At 39.4% G+C, this 14,217-nt stretch overlaps 2 protein-coding genes across 2 annotated transcripts; one reads left to right on the top strand and one right to left on the bottom strand.

Annotated features, from left to right (window-relative positions):
- The first annotated feature begins 3,182 nt into the window (after positions 1-3,182).
- On the top strand, positions 3,183-3,826 carry LOC131329319 (uncharacterized protein At4g04775-like). Its single transcript, XM_058362410.1, has 2 exons — positions 3,183-3,329; positions 3,425-3,826. The coding sequence occupies exons 1-2, from the start codon at positions 3,183-3,185 to the stop codon at positions 3,824-3,826; spliced, it is 549 nt and encodes a 182-aa protein (XP_058218393.1).
- Positions 3,827-4,920: 1,094 nt separating this feature from the next.
- Positions 4,921-6,938, bottom strand: LOC131325810 (uncharacterized). Its single transcript, XM_058358266.1, has 3 exons — positions 5,986-6,938; positions 5,369-5,896; positions 4,921-5,259 (listed from the first exon to the last, which is right to left on the bottom strand). The coding sequence occupies exons 1-2, from the start codon at positions 6,871-6,873 to the stop codon at positions 5,723-5,725; spliced, it is 1,062 nt and encodes a 353-aa protein (XP_058214249.1). The 5' UTR covers positions 6,874-6,938; the 3' UTR covers positions 4,921-5,259; positions 5,369-5,722.
- Positions 6,939-14,217: the final 7,279 nt, after the last annotated feature.

The following is a 14,217-nucleotide window of genomic DNA, read 5'->3' as shown; positions in this document are numbered from 1 at the left end:
CAATAATGGCGACATAAATCGCACACATCATCCACCACGAAAAGGTCTTTCACAATCATCGTCGGCACCGGAAAAGGTCTCGATGACATCTGGTTGTTTGCGAGCGTGGACATTGGATCCAGATTTATTAAAATCTGGAATAATCGCAAAGGAGGTGCAAATCAGTTAACGAGGGAAGAGGAGTGAAAGAGGAAAGCAACAAAGGACCAGATGGGAAGTGGGTCTAGTCTGTACGCGAACAGGAGGAAAAGAGAAGACAAGTAGAAGTGTAGAACAAATTGGGGGCAAAATCGTCAGACTACATAATAAGGTCGTGGCACCAAAATAGTTTGTCTTGGCATTAGGGCCACCCAATAAAAATTCCAAGAACTAAATACAAACTTTCATAAATAGAGGTCTCCTCCAAATACTTAAAAAACTTGTATCCAAATTTCTAGATTGCAAAATAACAACACATCCAACCACGAGGGGAAAATAAAAAAATCAAAGCCCAGTAACAAAATATATCCAAACCCCGTGGACTGCAAAATACTAATCGTTCAACTTCGACAAACGGATAACCAAAAAAATCCAAGCACGTCCACAACCAAAATCCAACTTTGATCTTCATAGTCAATAACCAACATACTGCACGATACTCCATTAAAACGCCGTCCTTGTAAAACAAAAAAAAAAAAGAACAATTCATCATTAGTATTTATAAACTAGTGTATCTAATTGCACAAAGCATGAACATAGGTAAATAATAACTAATTACAAGCCAAAACGGAAAATTTTCTTGAAATAATTCATACAAAAATAACTATAAGGTTAGAGCCACACAGCCTACAACACGGATAATGCAGCTGTAAAAATGAAGTATGTAGTACATGTTGATGGCAGTACAAGTCAGCTCCGCAAAGCTAATGGAGTATTAAACTTTCTGCCATGTTTCTGCAATGGCATAGCCTTAGCAAGCAGCAGTTTATGACCCAGGAAACCAGTCCAAATGCAGAATGCAAGTACATGCAAGATCAAGACCAATATTCTACCCAGGAAACCAGTTGCCAAAACTTTTATCTTACATCTCCCCCAGATCATCATGAACTTCATTCAACAAATTGCGCTGCAGAAAATAAAACCTAATACAATTCTAATGGTACACATCTGATCTAGAGCAAACACTAGCTAAGGGACAGAAACTATGGAAATGGGGCTGAAATAAATCGGAGCCTAAGCATGCTATTGAAGCTGAATGAAAGCAAGAACCCCACTGGAAATGAACCAAAACAAAACCAGAAACTTTGTTTTAGCAAAGCACTTCGGAACCTATGGAAGTCTCACAATCAACATGAATTATAGCAACCTCATCTTGGAACCCCAAACAACAACCAATCACATCAAAAAGAGCATCGATGGATACCGAAATTTGTGTCATCGATGGATACCGGAAATCTATTGGCCCATCGTTATTTTATAGGTTCTAGAATCATTGATACTTTAACTCACAAGCACGCAATTTATAGTAATTGTCAAACCAACCACGGCACTTGCAGCGTACACAATACTCAGCTCACACGCACACAACCACACAAAGTTGACAAACTACTTCACGAATATCCAACCACACAAAGTAAATGCAGTACATGGGTACTTGGAACTCTTAGCTTCCCAGTTATAAAACCATCGATTATTCAACCTTAAAAGGATTAAAAAAAAGAGTAATGCTATATGTACCGACTGAGGGGGAGGGAAATTGTACCGCCGGCCGCCGCTGGGCCGTCTCCGGCCACCGGACGGCCGATCCGAACCGTCCAAATTTTTTTTTAAAAATCGATGGGGCCCACGTGGGAATTAACGGCATCCGAGGTGTGTAGGGTGCTTAATCCGAGCACTCTTTTTTCATGTATATATGTATATACGTGTATATACACGAAAAAAGAGTGCTCGGATCAAACACCCTACACACCTCGGATGCCGTTGATTCCCGCGTAGGCCCCATCGGTTTTTTTTTTTATAGAAATTTTGGACAGCTCGGATTGGCCATCCGGTGGCCGGAGACAGCCCGCCGGCAACCGTCGGTACGATTTTCCTCCCCCCTCAGTCGGTACTTATATGATTTCCATAAAAAAAATTGCTATTCCAGATTTCAACATCAGTAAAAAAAAACATCTATTTGCTAATTGCAATTCCAAATTTCCTACTTAGCATAAAAGTTTATCCAAATTGCTCTTCATCACTGTTTTTTAGCACAACTGTTGGTAGAAGTTACCGAACTCAAACAACGCGTTTCCAATTTCTTTGTTTAAATAGCCACGCATACCAATCGAGAGAAGTCTTTGCAAAAGGACATGAGAATCATGACTTTTGAGCCTCGATAGCTTGCCACCACGAGTGTTCACACATTTAGAGATGTTCGCTGCATATCCATCTGGGTACTTGATCGATTTTAAGAAATTGCAAAAGCCTTCTCTCTCTTTTGCTGATAATGTGTACGTGGCCGGGGGCTTTTCAAAGGGTTATTTACAAGGACACCCCTCCAACTATCACGTTTTGTCAACATGACCCCCCCCCCCCCCCCCCCCCCCCCCATCTTCAAAACTCGGCAAACTGACCCACACGCCCCCCCCCCCCCCCCCCCCCCCCCAACTATCAAAACTCGACAACTTCACCCCTTCCGTACCCTTTCCGTCCTAGTTTTGCTAAGAATTGTTAACTTTACGGCTAAATTGGATGGAAAAATGAAATCTGACCCAAAAATACCCTTGGCTAAAGGCGGGAAATTGGTTTTGGGGTATTTATACCTCTTCCAAAACCCAAATCGTCATACTCTCTCTCTCTCCCTCATTTCGACCTCTCTCATCTCTCTCTCTCTCTCTTTCTCTCCCTCTCTCACCCACCAAAGCAGCTCTTTCTTTCAAATCTCTACCGATCTCTCTCTGTTCCCCTCTATCTCTGCTCCCCCATCTACTTCTTCTCTTATTCTCCAACCCCATCTCCCCCATTTATAGATAGAAATCCACATTTAAAATCTTTGAAAATTCAAAACCCAGGTTTGTTTCTCTCATCTCACTCATTCATCTCTCCTGCCCTTCCCTCACTCTCCTGCCCTCCCCATCAAACTCTCACTCAAACCACAAACCCAAAACCCACTGATTCCAAATCCCACAAAAACCCAGATTTGAAATCCAAACCCAGATTCCATGAGCAGCTCTAGCTCTAGCTACACCACCAACTTATCTCAGTATGATGGAGATGAAAGATGTAGATGTGGTCGAAGTGTTGTGATGCAAACTTCACTAACTGTGAAAAATCCAGGAAGAAGGTTCCTTGGGTGTACAAACTACAAAGTAATTTTTTGAGTTTTTGAATACACCAAATTATCTAACTGTTAGTACATTCAAAAAATATTAGATAATGCAATATGCTTATGTTTTATTTTCAGAAAAAACATGGATGCAATTTCTTTGTCTGGATAGATCCTGAAACGTGTCCTAGAGGATTGGAATATGCCAAGATCATGCAAGCCAAAAAGAAAGAACTTGAGAAACAAGTTGAAGAATTGAAAATGATAACTGAGAGGTTGGAAAGAGGAAAACAAATGGTGGAAGAAGAAAATGATGCACTGGTTGTCAAATTGGCAGACTTGACTGAAATGAATGTCAAGCTTACAACTACTATTGAAGCCCTAAATGCACAGATTGGAGCAAGGAAGACTAGAGAGATAGGACCAAGTTATTTTAGGAACATCATCATAGTAGTGGTAGTCATTGTGTTTGTGATTGGTGTGCTTACGTCAAGTGTGAACCATAATACCCTTATGGAAAAATATTTGTATTCGCCTTAACTATGAATGAAAAACATGTTTTTTCCACCATGGTATTTCCAGATTATGCATAACAGATTATTCAACCTAACAGTGCACAAGAAAACAGCAGAACTGCTATAAGAGACCAACAAACGAGAAAATAGCACTTAAGCTTCTTACATACAGTGAACAGGCTTACCATTATAAAGAGAAACGAAAACGCAGAAGTATTATCACCTACCTTTCGATAATGGTTGCAACTAAACACTGCATTCCCCTTTCTTCTTGATCGGCCAATAGCTTGGCACGAGCACCAGCACCAGCAAGAGATGTTGCTGTTGCAGCTCTCATTTGATGTATCAGACGGTCAGAGGGAAAGCATTCTTTATGGTGAATCTTCCCTAAGACTCTGTAAGACAAATAGATGTACTGAAATCATAGGTAACTTGCATAACATAAAAACACTCACAAAAGGGCAAGTGCCATGGTTTGATGCAATATTTAAGAAAGGTAAGTAATCTCATGATCCTAGGTCATTATCATCATCATATTCAAAACCTGTTGTATCATCACTGTAACCATCCACTGAGCTTCAATGAGAACAAAGACTAATTCAATAACCTGTGACATTTATAAAAGTAACTGTAGATGCTGAAAGACATACAAGCATGTGTGAAAGAACAAGTTCAATAAGAAAATGAACACCAGATAACCATTATTTCTCTTAACAGAAAATAGTCATGGCCTAAGCAGCAAACATGAGAATTCAGAATGGTAATACAGCAGCAGCAGCAAATAGATTATCCATGGCAGCAAATAACGAAGTGTTTATCAGACCAAGTGCCATGCTTTGATGCCAGTAAGTGGCAGTTTGATGGTAATAATAAACACCAAATGCCTACTAAATAGCAAATGACAGTTCGAAAACAGCAAACATGAGAATTCAGAAGATATAGGAATAGCCAATTCATAATACTTGTTAAAGTGTTGGCATTACCAAAAAAAAATACTTGTTAAACTACTGCAACCAACTTACTGCCAAAACAAGTTCAGTATTGACATTACAACCATTGGCAACATTACATTCCAAGATTAGACAAAAAATACTTGTTCAAGTAAAGCAACCAACTTAATGCCATGGCAACCAAGCTAAAGTATTGGAAACCACAAATATTTACAGTCAGTACTGGGAACCAACAAAAATAAAGTACTTGTTCCATTAGGTACAACAAACCCATTACACATTGGGAAATTTCATCCTAACTAAACCATTCCCTAAACCATATTCAAATTCCAGATTTCCGTGTTGAACTTGGGGTTGAAGTTACTCCTTGGGAGTCCAGCCTGGGGATTGGAGTCGTTGGCATTGTGGCACTGCCACTTCCACTAGCACTTGCACACGATGCAGCAGAAGAACTTGATGGCTGACTCCAAAAAACTGCATTCCCTAACCTAGTGGATCTCCTCCATCCCTACATTCACACCATGTAATGAAAGTTCATAAATATGTCATGCACACCTTCTAGTATGGACTATAAACTGAAACTTAACTAAATCTATGAGATTAATTAGGTTTCATACCTGTGGGTTTGGTAGACCAACCCTTGGGGCAACAGTTCCTGCACCTCCAAACTTTGGAATTGGCACTTTGGCTTTTGCAATAACTGGTGCTTTACCTTTCCCAATAGTTGGTTCTTGACATTTTCCATTGCGTCCACCATTTTGTTGACATCTCTCTTTGATAACAACTCCAGGAAGTGCAGGAGTGCTTCCACCTCTCCCTCTTCCTCTACCTCCAACCACCACTTGTCCTTTGTTTGGAGCAGGGTCACCACCCCTACCAGTCCCTCTAACCACCATTGTGCCACCTCTACCAATTTTTTTTGCACCACCTCCTCTACCACCAACCTTCCCTCTCCCTCCTCTACCTCTTGTTCATGTTCCTGTTCCTCCACTAGGACCAGTCTTCCTTCCTCTTGCTCCCCTACCACTCCCAGTGTTGTTGTCCTTTTCCCTTACAGTACTTGTGCATGGAACCAGTCCTCTTTCTTCTGCAATTATCATTTCCTCTACCATTATCATTTCCAAGTCCTCTGCCATTGCCATTTCCTGTACAAAAAAATGGTACTCATTTGACTCAAGGAAACAAAAATTAATAACAACCTGTTTTGAATTAATGAAATGATTTATGCTCTTACTTGTTCAACAGTTGTGGATGTTGGTTTTTGAGGACATGTCCTGGAATTGTGGCCTAGCTGCTTGCAAATTCTACATTTGAGGCATGTGTAATACTTTTTGACTCCTTTTGAGGGACCTCCTATTGGATTCTTTGGTTCATCAGGCCCTTTCCTCCTATTCTTTCTTGGTCTACCACTCTTGACCCTAAAAAGAGGAGGTTCTATAGGATCTAAGTCCTTACGAACCCACATTGTTTGGTCAGGAATTGGCTTGATGGTGAAGTCGTATGTCTTGGCAAAAGTACTAATATGGAAGCACTCATCAACAAAGTCTTCAGGATTAGATTTGTCAGTGATGATTGCTGCCATTCCATGTTGACATGGTATCCCACACACATCCCACTTCCTGTATGTGCAGGTTCTCTCATTTAAGTCCACAACAAATGTCCTAAGTACAGTCATTACTTCATAAATCTTGTCACCACTGTAAATAACCTGGCATTCCCCCATCAGCTTACAAGTTTTCTCAACCCTTCTCTTAATCCTTGGACATAGGGTACCCTCCCAGCCCATGCACATTTGCCTCCTAATTTGCAACCTTGTCACGAGATACCTTCTAATACTTTCCAACATGGTCAGAATTGGTTCATCCCTTGCATCTTTGATTGTTTGATTGAAAGCTTCACTAGTGTTGTTGTCCATTCTATTGCATTTTGACATTAACCCATACATGCACCTAGCCCATGTCTTAGGGTCTTCACTCATCAAGTACTCATATGCACCCTCATCAATTTCTTTAATGGCATTCATATGGTACTCAAACTCTTGAACTGTGTACACTGATGCAGCCTTCCACATTAGGTCTTTCCATTCTTTACCCTTGTACACTTTTGAGAAATTTGAGTACATGTGCCTAATGCAGTACCTATGTTCAACATTAGGGTAGAACTCTGTAAATGTTTGTGTCAAGCCCCAAGTGAAACAAAAAAATAAAAAATAGATGTTCAGTAAACATAAACAAAAAACAGATGGCATTATTTAAGTGATGAAATACAGTAATTACAAATAAAGTACCTTCTGCCTGTCAGAGACACAGCACCATCCTCTTTCCTCAGGATCTCCTATCAGATTTACCAGCAACCCCATGAACTAAGTCCAGCTAGCTTTTGTTTCAGACTCCACAACAGCAAATGCTAAAGGAAACATCTGATTGTTGGCATCTCTTGCAACTGCATGCATCAATTGACCTCCAAAGGGACCTTTTAAAAAACAGGCATCTAACCCAATTATAGGTCTGCAACCTGATAGAAATCCCCTCAGCTGTCCATCATAACTTATGAAAATCCTCTCAAACACAGGTCTTCCCTCTGGCAAGGATTCTGTATCCACCTTAATTTTAGCAGTACTACTTGGATTCTGTTTTCTAACCATCTCACAATAATCCCACAACCTGGCATATTGCCCTCTATGATCTCCCCTTATCAGTTCAAGTGTCTTTCTCTTTGCCCTATACACTTTGTTCTCTAAAACATTCAACAACCATTCCCTCCTAATTGTTTTCTTCATTGAATTGACCTTAGTCTTAGGGGCATCACTAAATTTGGCTAAGTACCTCTGGAAAAGCCAATATGAGATTGCATTATTATTAGTGTATGTCCTGGTACATGAATGTTGTTGATCTATCTTTTTAATTTGGAAGGATCTCTCTTCATACATGGGAGAGGCATGAAGTCTAAAGCCACAATCAAGTGCACACTTTACAGTCACCCTCTTAGACTCATTCTTTAAAAATTTGAACTGATACCCTTCTTTTATGTGGTATTCCCTCAATAATTTCCTAAAAGTCACCACATTAGGAAATTTCATCCCTTCTATTAACTGAGGTTTATTCATGTAACTCTCTTTGAACTCAGGAAAAATAGGCCTCCCACTTTCATCAAACTCAGGTGCAATGTTATCATCATCACTATCAGAACTACCCTCATTTTCTTGTTCACCTAAACTCCTAAGTAAGCTTTTCCCTAAACCTACCAAGGGAATACTCTCCTTTTGTTCCTCATCAGAAGACTCCTCTACCCCACTAAAAGAGGCAGTGGAAGTAGAGCTATCATCATAGGGCAACCACTCAGTGTCTGAACTATCATCATCATCCATTTCACCAACTCCTACTTCTACTCCTACTTCTCCATCTTCATCACCACCTCCCTGTCCTTCTCCTACTCCTACTTTTCCATTTTGATCACAACCTCCTTGTCCTTCTCCTACTTCTCCATATTGATCACCACCTCCCTGTTCTTCTCCTTCTCCTAATTGTTGGTCACCTCTCAACTCAATTATGCAACCCTGGTCTACACCTATCAACTCCTCATCCTCTGAATCAACCACGTTAGGACAGTCAACATAAATATCAATAGAGAAATACTTGATACCATTCAACAAATGTGCTGCAAACATGTCAACCATATCATCATGATTTCTCAATGCAACTAACCCATTGTTGATGTCAGGTGGAAGTGTATAATACACAGTAATGTTATCTTCTTGAATTGTATATCCTACCTCCCTAATTACATCCATGAATTCGTAAAAATTGTAGAAATCTGGGTCTACCTTGATTTCAGCAGTAACCCCATCCTTGTATTCCCAGTGGGCCCCTCTGACTAGCTTACCACCAACACGAGCTAACAAAGTACACCTTAAGTCAAGTGTCTCCATTTTTGCATCCGCAACACAAGAGTTGATTAAAAAAAAGTCTAACATACAAATACTTAAGGAAATAAAAGGATGTCAAGTTAAACTACCCCAACAAAACCACCCATAGTCTTATAAAATGGAACATTCTCATGAACACCAAACAAATAATTTATTAATGAAAAAATTTCAACTGAGCCTTATAAAATAACTGGATGCAATTTCTCACGAACACCATACAAACACTTTATTAATCAAATGATTTCAACTGAGACTTATAAAAAAACTGCATGGAAAGCAAACCAACACTTATAAAAATTAAAATTTAACAAATGTCAACTGAAACTTACAAAAAAAAAAAGCATGAAAACCATACAAAGAGGGACCACTCAATTTGGATTTTCGGGAAAGGACTATTTTACTGAAAACTTAAAAATTTCCACTTTTTTTAATACCCCTAATGTTGTCAGATCCAATAATGTGGAAAAAAAAATGAGAGACTTCAGTGTATTAAAGAATCAGTGTAGTATTTTAATTTGTAGTTGCTGATTAAAAAAATAGATTCCCCAAAAATGTCTTTTTTTAATGTTGAAAAAACTCCAATCGAAGTTTTAGGGTTCCTCCAATCGAAGTTTTAGTGTAGTATTTTACAACCGTGAATCACGTATTTTCAAGGTACAACATTAAAAAATTCCAATCGAAATTTTAGGGTTCCAAATCCCCCCCACCCCCAAAACGTATATGATTTTATAGCCTAAAGTTATGGATAAGGAACTTACAACTTAACTTATGACGATTTTCAACAAGGAGATTAGGGTTTCCAACGCTTCAACTTGTACGGTTTGGAACTGGGTTTGGAACCGAGCAAATGAACGAGTAAATGGAAAGACGAGATTCGGTTTAAGGTTTCGAACGTGAGTGATGGAGATGAGGATTAGGTTGTTGTTGTTGTTGTTGGGTTTGGGGTCTGCGTTTCGAGGAGAGAGAGAGAGAAGAGAGAGAGCGGGGAAGAGGAGAGGAGGAGGCGTGCGGTGTTATGTTTCCAAACCCAAACCCTACTTCTTTCTTTAGACGGAAAGAAAAGGGTAATTTAGCCCTTTCGTCTGTTTCCGTCCAAGTTTTAAACGGAATTATGGGAAGGGGTGTAGTTGATGAGTTTTGATAGTTGGGGGGGGGGGGTCAGTTTGTCGAGTTTTTAAGATGGGGGGGTCATGTTGACAAAACGTGATAGTTAGGGGTGTCCTTGTAAATAACCCCTTTTCAAATGACCCATTTGTATGCTTATTTAGGTGCAACTCCATGCGTAATTGCTGATCCTCCAAATCCTTTTGTGCCTTTTTCATATCCTTGTTCTTTCCATCTATGCCCAAAAATGTCCCCAACAAATTTTCACATATGTTCTTCCCTATGTGCATGACATCGAGATTCCATCGGAGATTGAGAAACTCAAAGTAATGGAGCTCAAACAAAATGCTTTTCTTCCCCCAATTCAAAATTTTCTCAAACTCATCCCTTTTTCTTTTCTTGCTCTTACTTGGATGTTTTCCAAACGGCTCATATGTCCCTGAGTTAATTTGTTCTGATATTTCTTGGCTCAACAACTCCACAAGTCTGGTCCTATCCTTAAATTTACCGTTAAAAAGCTTACTCCTTCGCCAAATGTGATTCTCAGGTAGCCAGCAACAAGCACCCAAATATCCAATTTTACTCCTCAAACTAACTGATGATCGAGTTATCCTCGTTGCAAATGGGACAAGTCAAATAACCCTTCGTAGACCACCCAGACATCATGCCATATGCAGGGAAGTCGTGGATGGTCCAAAAAACACATGCACGCATCGTAAAAGTTTTTCTAGTAGAGGCATCATAAGTTTGCACACCATTCGTCCACAACTCCTTCAACTCATCAACTAACGATGCAAGTAAACATCAATTAACAGAAGCAAGTAAATATCTTTTCCAATGGACGATGGACCAGGAATAAGCAGTGATATGAAGCAAAATGGCTCTTTCATGCACTTCCACGACAGGAGATTGTAAGGCACCATGATTACAGGCCACATACTATATGATTGACTCATGTGTCCAAAGGGATTGAAGCCATCAGTAGCCATCTCGAGCCTCACATTTCGCAGTTCGACAGCAAAATCTGGAAATAGTTCATCGATGTAGAGACCTGAAATTTTTTTTTAATTTTTAAAATGTATATTAAATGCCTAATTGGGAAAAAATAGAATTTATGTGGTGATATTGGAAATTGAGGAAAATATGATTGATTGTTGAGTTTATGTGAAATTGGAGTTAATTTGAAATTTGTGGAGTTGATTTGATTTGGGGTTTGTATGATGGAATTGAAATTAGAGGGAGTGTAAGTGTAGTTTGAGTTGGAACAAGTACAAAAGGGGGTGTATGTGTGTAGAGAATCATAGAAACCCAAAAATATCTCTCTTCTCACGTCTCTCTCTCAGCTCTCCCTCTCTCTCTCCGGCTCTCTCACTCTCTCTCATTCTCTCACCCAAAAACTTCATCAATCTCTTGAAACCCATGAAATTTAACCTTCAATCTGTCTCCTACGCGTGATTTGAGCCTTGGAATCGCGTGGGTTTGTGCTAGAACCCGATCTTGGATGATTTCGAAGCCTTTGGAAGCTAAGGCTCGTTCATTGATCTCGTATTTGAAGCTTCTAACCTTGAGGTAGAGATTTCTTACTCATTCTATGTGTTTATGAGTTGATTTCATGCTTTAATCGAGTTTAGATCGTCAACCATTGTGTCTTCGAAAAGCTGTCGAAATCTGCAAAAAATCGCCCAAAATCGCCTAGGGATCGATCCCCAAACATGAGGGATCGATCCCTTATTCAAAATCTGGATTTTTTCCCTTTGGGGATTGATCCCCAAGAGAGGAGGGATCGATCTCTCCCCTCTCTGGAAATTCTGCCTGTCTTTTGAGTTTCAGCCCAACTTCAAACGGCCATAACTTTTTCGTCCGATGTCCGTTTCATGCAAACTTTATATCAATTCGAAGGTCTTGAAATCAGCTTTCATTTTCTGCCAGAATCACTTTAATTCTCTTAGTACACAGAAAGTTATGACCATTTGAGTAGAGGTGTGTCAGTCTACCGATGTCTATGGTTATTCATAAGATTGTCCTTGTTCCATGTTATGATTCCCTATATAATTAGAATATGTTTAAGTCACTCTTGAGTATGATTGCTTATGTCCTAATGAATCATTGTTTGATCTTGTTTCTTAGCACTCATTAGAGCATAATATCAACGACGTTGGCTAGGGAAATATACCGTAAGGTCGATAGGAGTACCGTGGGCTATAAGGGATAAAGTTGTGAGTGTTATGGGCAGACATGAGTATGTCTAGTGATCCGATGGATAAGATTATGACTCGTATCCTCATGTTTTGTCTTGTTGATCTTCCTAAGTTCCTTTGGCACCCGTTCTATAAGATTCTCGTTTAGAACCTAACAGGTGGTCTGTCGGGGAGTCATTGTGGGTTCGGTACGTGATGTAGGGTGTCGTGATAGACTTTGAGGAATTAATGTAAACTTAAGATATTTATCAATTAATGTACAACGGGACATGTTTAGGAGTTTGTAATGCATTGTGTGATGTTGAATGTAAGATTGTGAATTTGGAAAACCTTGTCCTCTTGTATATGGATTGATCATGCATGTGTGAGTTCATAATTTTGAATTGAGGGTCCTGCAACGCAAGGTGTGGTAATGCGGAGACTCTAGAGGGCCCACAACGCAATGTGTGGTAATGCGGAAACCCGGGTAGAAAGAGAGTTCACTATTATGCAAGGGGTGGTAACACAGTTGAATTTCTCATAAAATGAAGAATGTTGAAATTGATGTTAGAAGTATATGTTGTTACTTGAACTGTTTGCTGCTTGAGATGGTGACCGTTAAAGAAAGAGATAAACAATTGATTCTACCAAAGGTTTGAAAAGAAGGGAACTTATCTTTTTTTTTTTTTGAAAAAGGATTTTTATTGAAAATCCTCCGGCTATTCTTGAGCGAATCAACGGTTTCCGGTATTCGTGTGCAGAATCAACGGACTCCGGCTATTCAAACTCGAATCAACGGAGCTTGACCCATAAAGGTCGAGAGTTTTCTCAAAACTATTTTGGCAACCAAAAAGGGATGTTTTTTATGAAAAGAGGCTTGATGATGAATGGAAAGAAATAAGGAAGTGTGACATCCATTTGAGAAATCTTAAATTGGTTTGAGAAATTGTCGTTGGCTATTTAGTTTGCTAAGTGTGTAATGCTACTTCTGACTCGATGTATGAAGGGTTAGGGTTAGGTACAAGACATATAGATTCCCTTAATCGTAGTCCATCGGTTCTTCATGACATTCCATCGTATCTCAAGTCGTTCATTGAAATCCATTCACTCTTATTGCATGTTTCATCGCATTTACATATAGTTTAAGTATATAATTATCTACTGTGCTAGTGTAGCTCAACCTATCATTTTCAGGTGCATCCCAAGGATCTTGACGCGGAGTGCATGGTGTGCATGCTTGACTTCACAACTTTGAAAGCCGTTATTGAGAAGTGGATCCATCATCCTTTGTATGACCTTTTTGAAAAGATGTAATCATAAATTTATTTGAACTCTTTTAACTTTGGATATTATGTAACCTCAAAATTTGTCGTCTTTGACTAATTTTGAAATTTGGGCTGTAGTGCCAATGTTGTAAAATCTCTAAACTTGGGGACTTGGTTTGTAAATGACCTTTTAAGGAACTCTCTTGTGGGTATTATCTATATTATGCAGATATTGATTATTGAAATGGATTATCATTTATGTTGAAAATCGAGGGCGTGACAATCGAAGTTCTTCCATTCTTGAGCATTAACTGGATGACGCAATTCGTTATCATCTACACGTTTGTCTTTGTGCCATCTCTATCAGGAGCCATTTTCTTACAACAATATAGCCTTTGTAGTCTCGGAGTTAATGGTAAGTACTGCAATATCTTGCGGGGGATCTTTTTACCCGTACCAACGTTCACCTTGTACCTAGGCTCATTACACTTTAGGCAATTTTGCACATATCCCAAACCCAAATCCCTTAAGAATTTCTTCGCTTCATAAATGTTCCAAGGAATAGCCTCATCATAGTCTGGTCACATCCCTTTAATAATATTCATAATAATATTGAACACGTCTTTGATTAACTTCTTGTATACTTTAACATGAAGCATCTCAACAATGAATGCTAACACAGTCTTTTCACATCCAGGATAAGTTTTACATTGAGCAGCTTTGAATAACTTATCGAAACTCTGTACATCGCCCCTCCCAAGATTAGCAAGCAATTCATCGATATCGTCATCCAAGAGGCCACCAACAAATATCTGTTCCAACATATTATGCAATTGGTTGCCATCCTCAGGGACCTCCCCTCCAGTTTCATCCCCAATACCATCATTGGGGTCATGATGGTCATCATCATGTGCTTGAGGTGCAAGAACAAATTTCCCATGGTGCACCCAAGTCTTATAAGAAGAGTCAATTCCTTTCCGTATCAAATGGATCTT

This window comes from Rhododendron vialii, chromosome 1a (genome assembly GCF_030253575.1).
Source record: "Rhododendron vialii isolate Sample 1 chromosome 1a, ASM3025357v1".
Lineage (NCBI taxonomy): Eukaryota > Viridiplantae > Streptophyta > Magnoliopsida > Ericales > Ericaceae > Rhododendron > Rhododendron vialii.
The sequence above is the reverse complement of the archived record's forward strand: the minus strand, read 5'-3'. Positions and strand labels throughout refer to the sequence as shown.

Excerpts from the sequence above, each read along its gene's own strand:
- LOC131325810 (XM_058358266.1), bottom strand. The coding sequence starts at position 6,873 with ATGTACTCAAATTTCTCAAAAGTGTACAAGGGTAAAGAATGGAAAGAC. Across the intron at positions 5,897-5,985 it reads CATCCACAACTGTTGAACAA|GAAATGGCAATGGCAGAGGA; the intron begins GTAAGAGCATAA and ends TTTTTTGTACAG.
- LOC131329319 (XM_058362410.1), top strand. The coding sequence starts at position 3,183 with ATGAGCAGCTCTAGCTCTAGCTACACCACCAACTTATCTCAGTATGAT. Across the intron at positions 3,330-3,424 it reads TTGGGTGTACAAACTACAAA|AAAAAACATGGATGCAATTT; the intron begins GTAATTTTTTGA and ends TTTTATTTTCAG.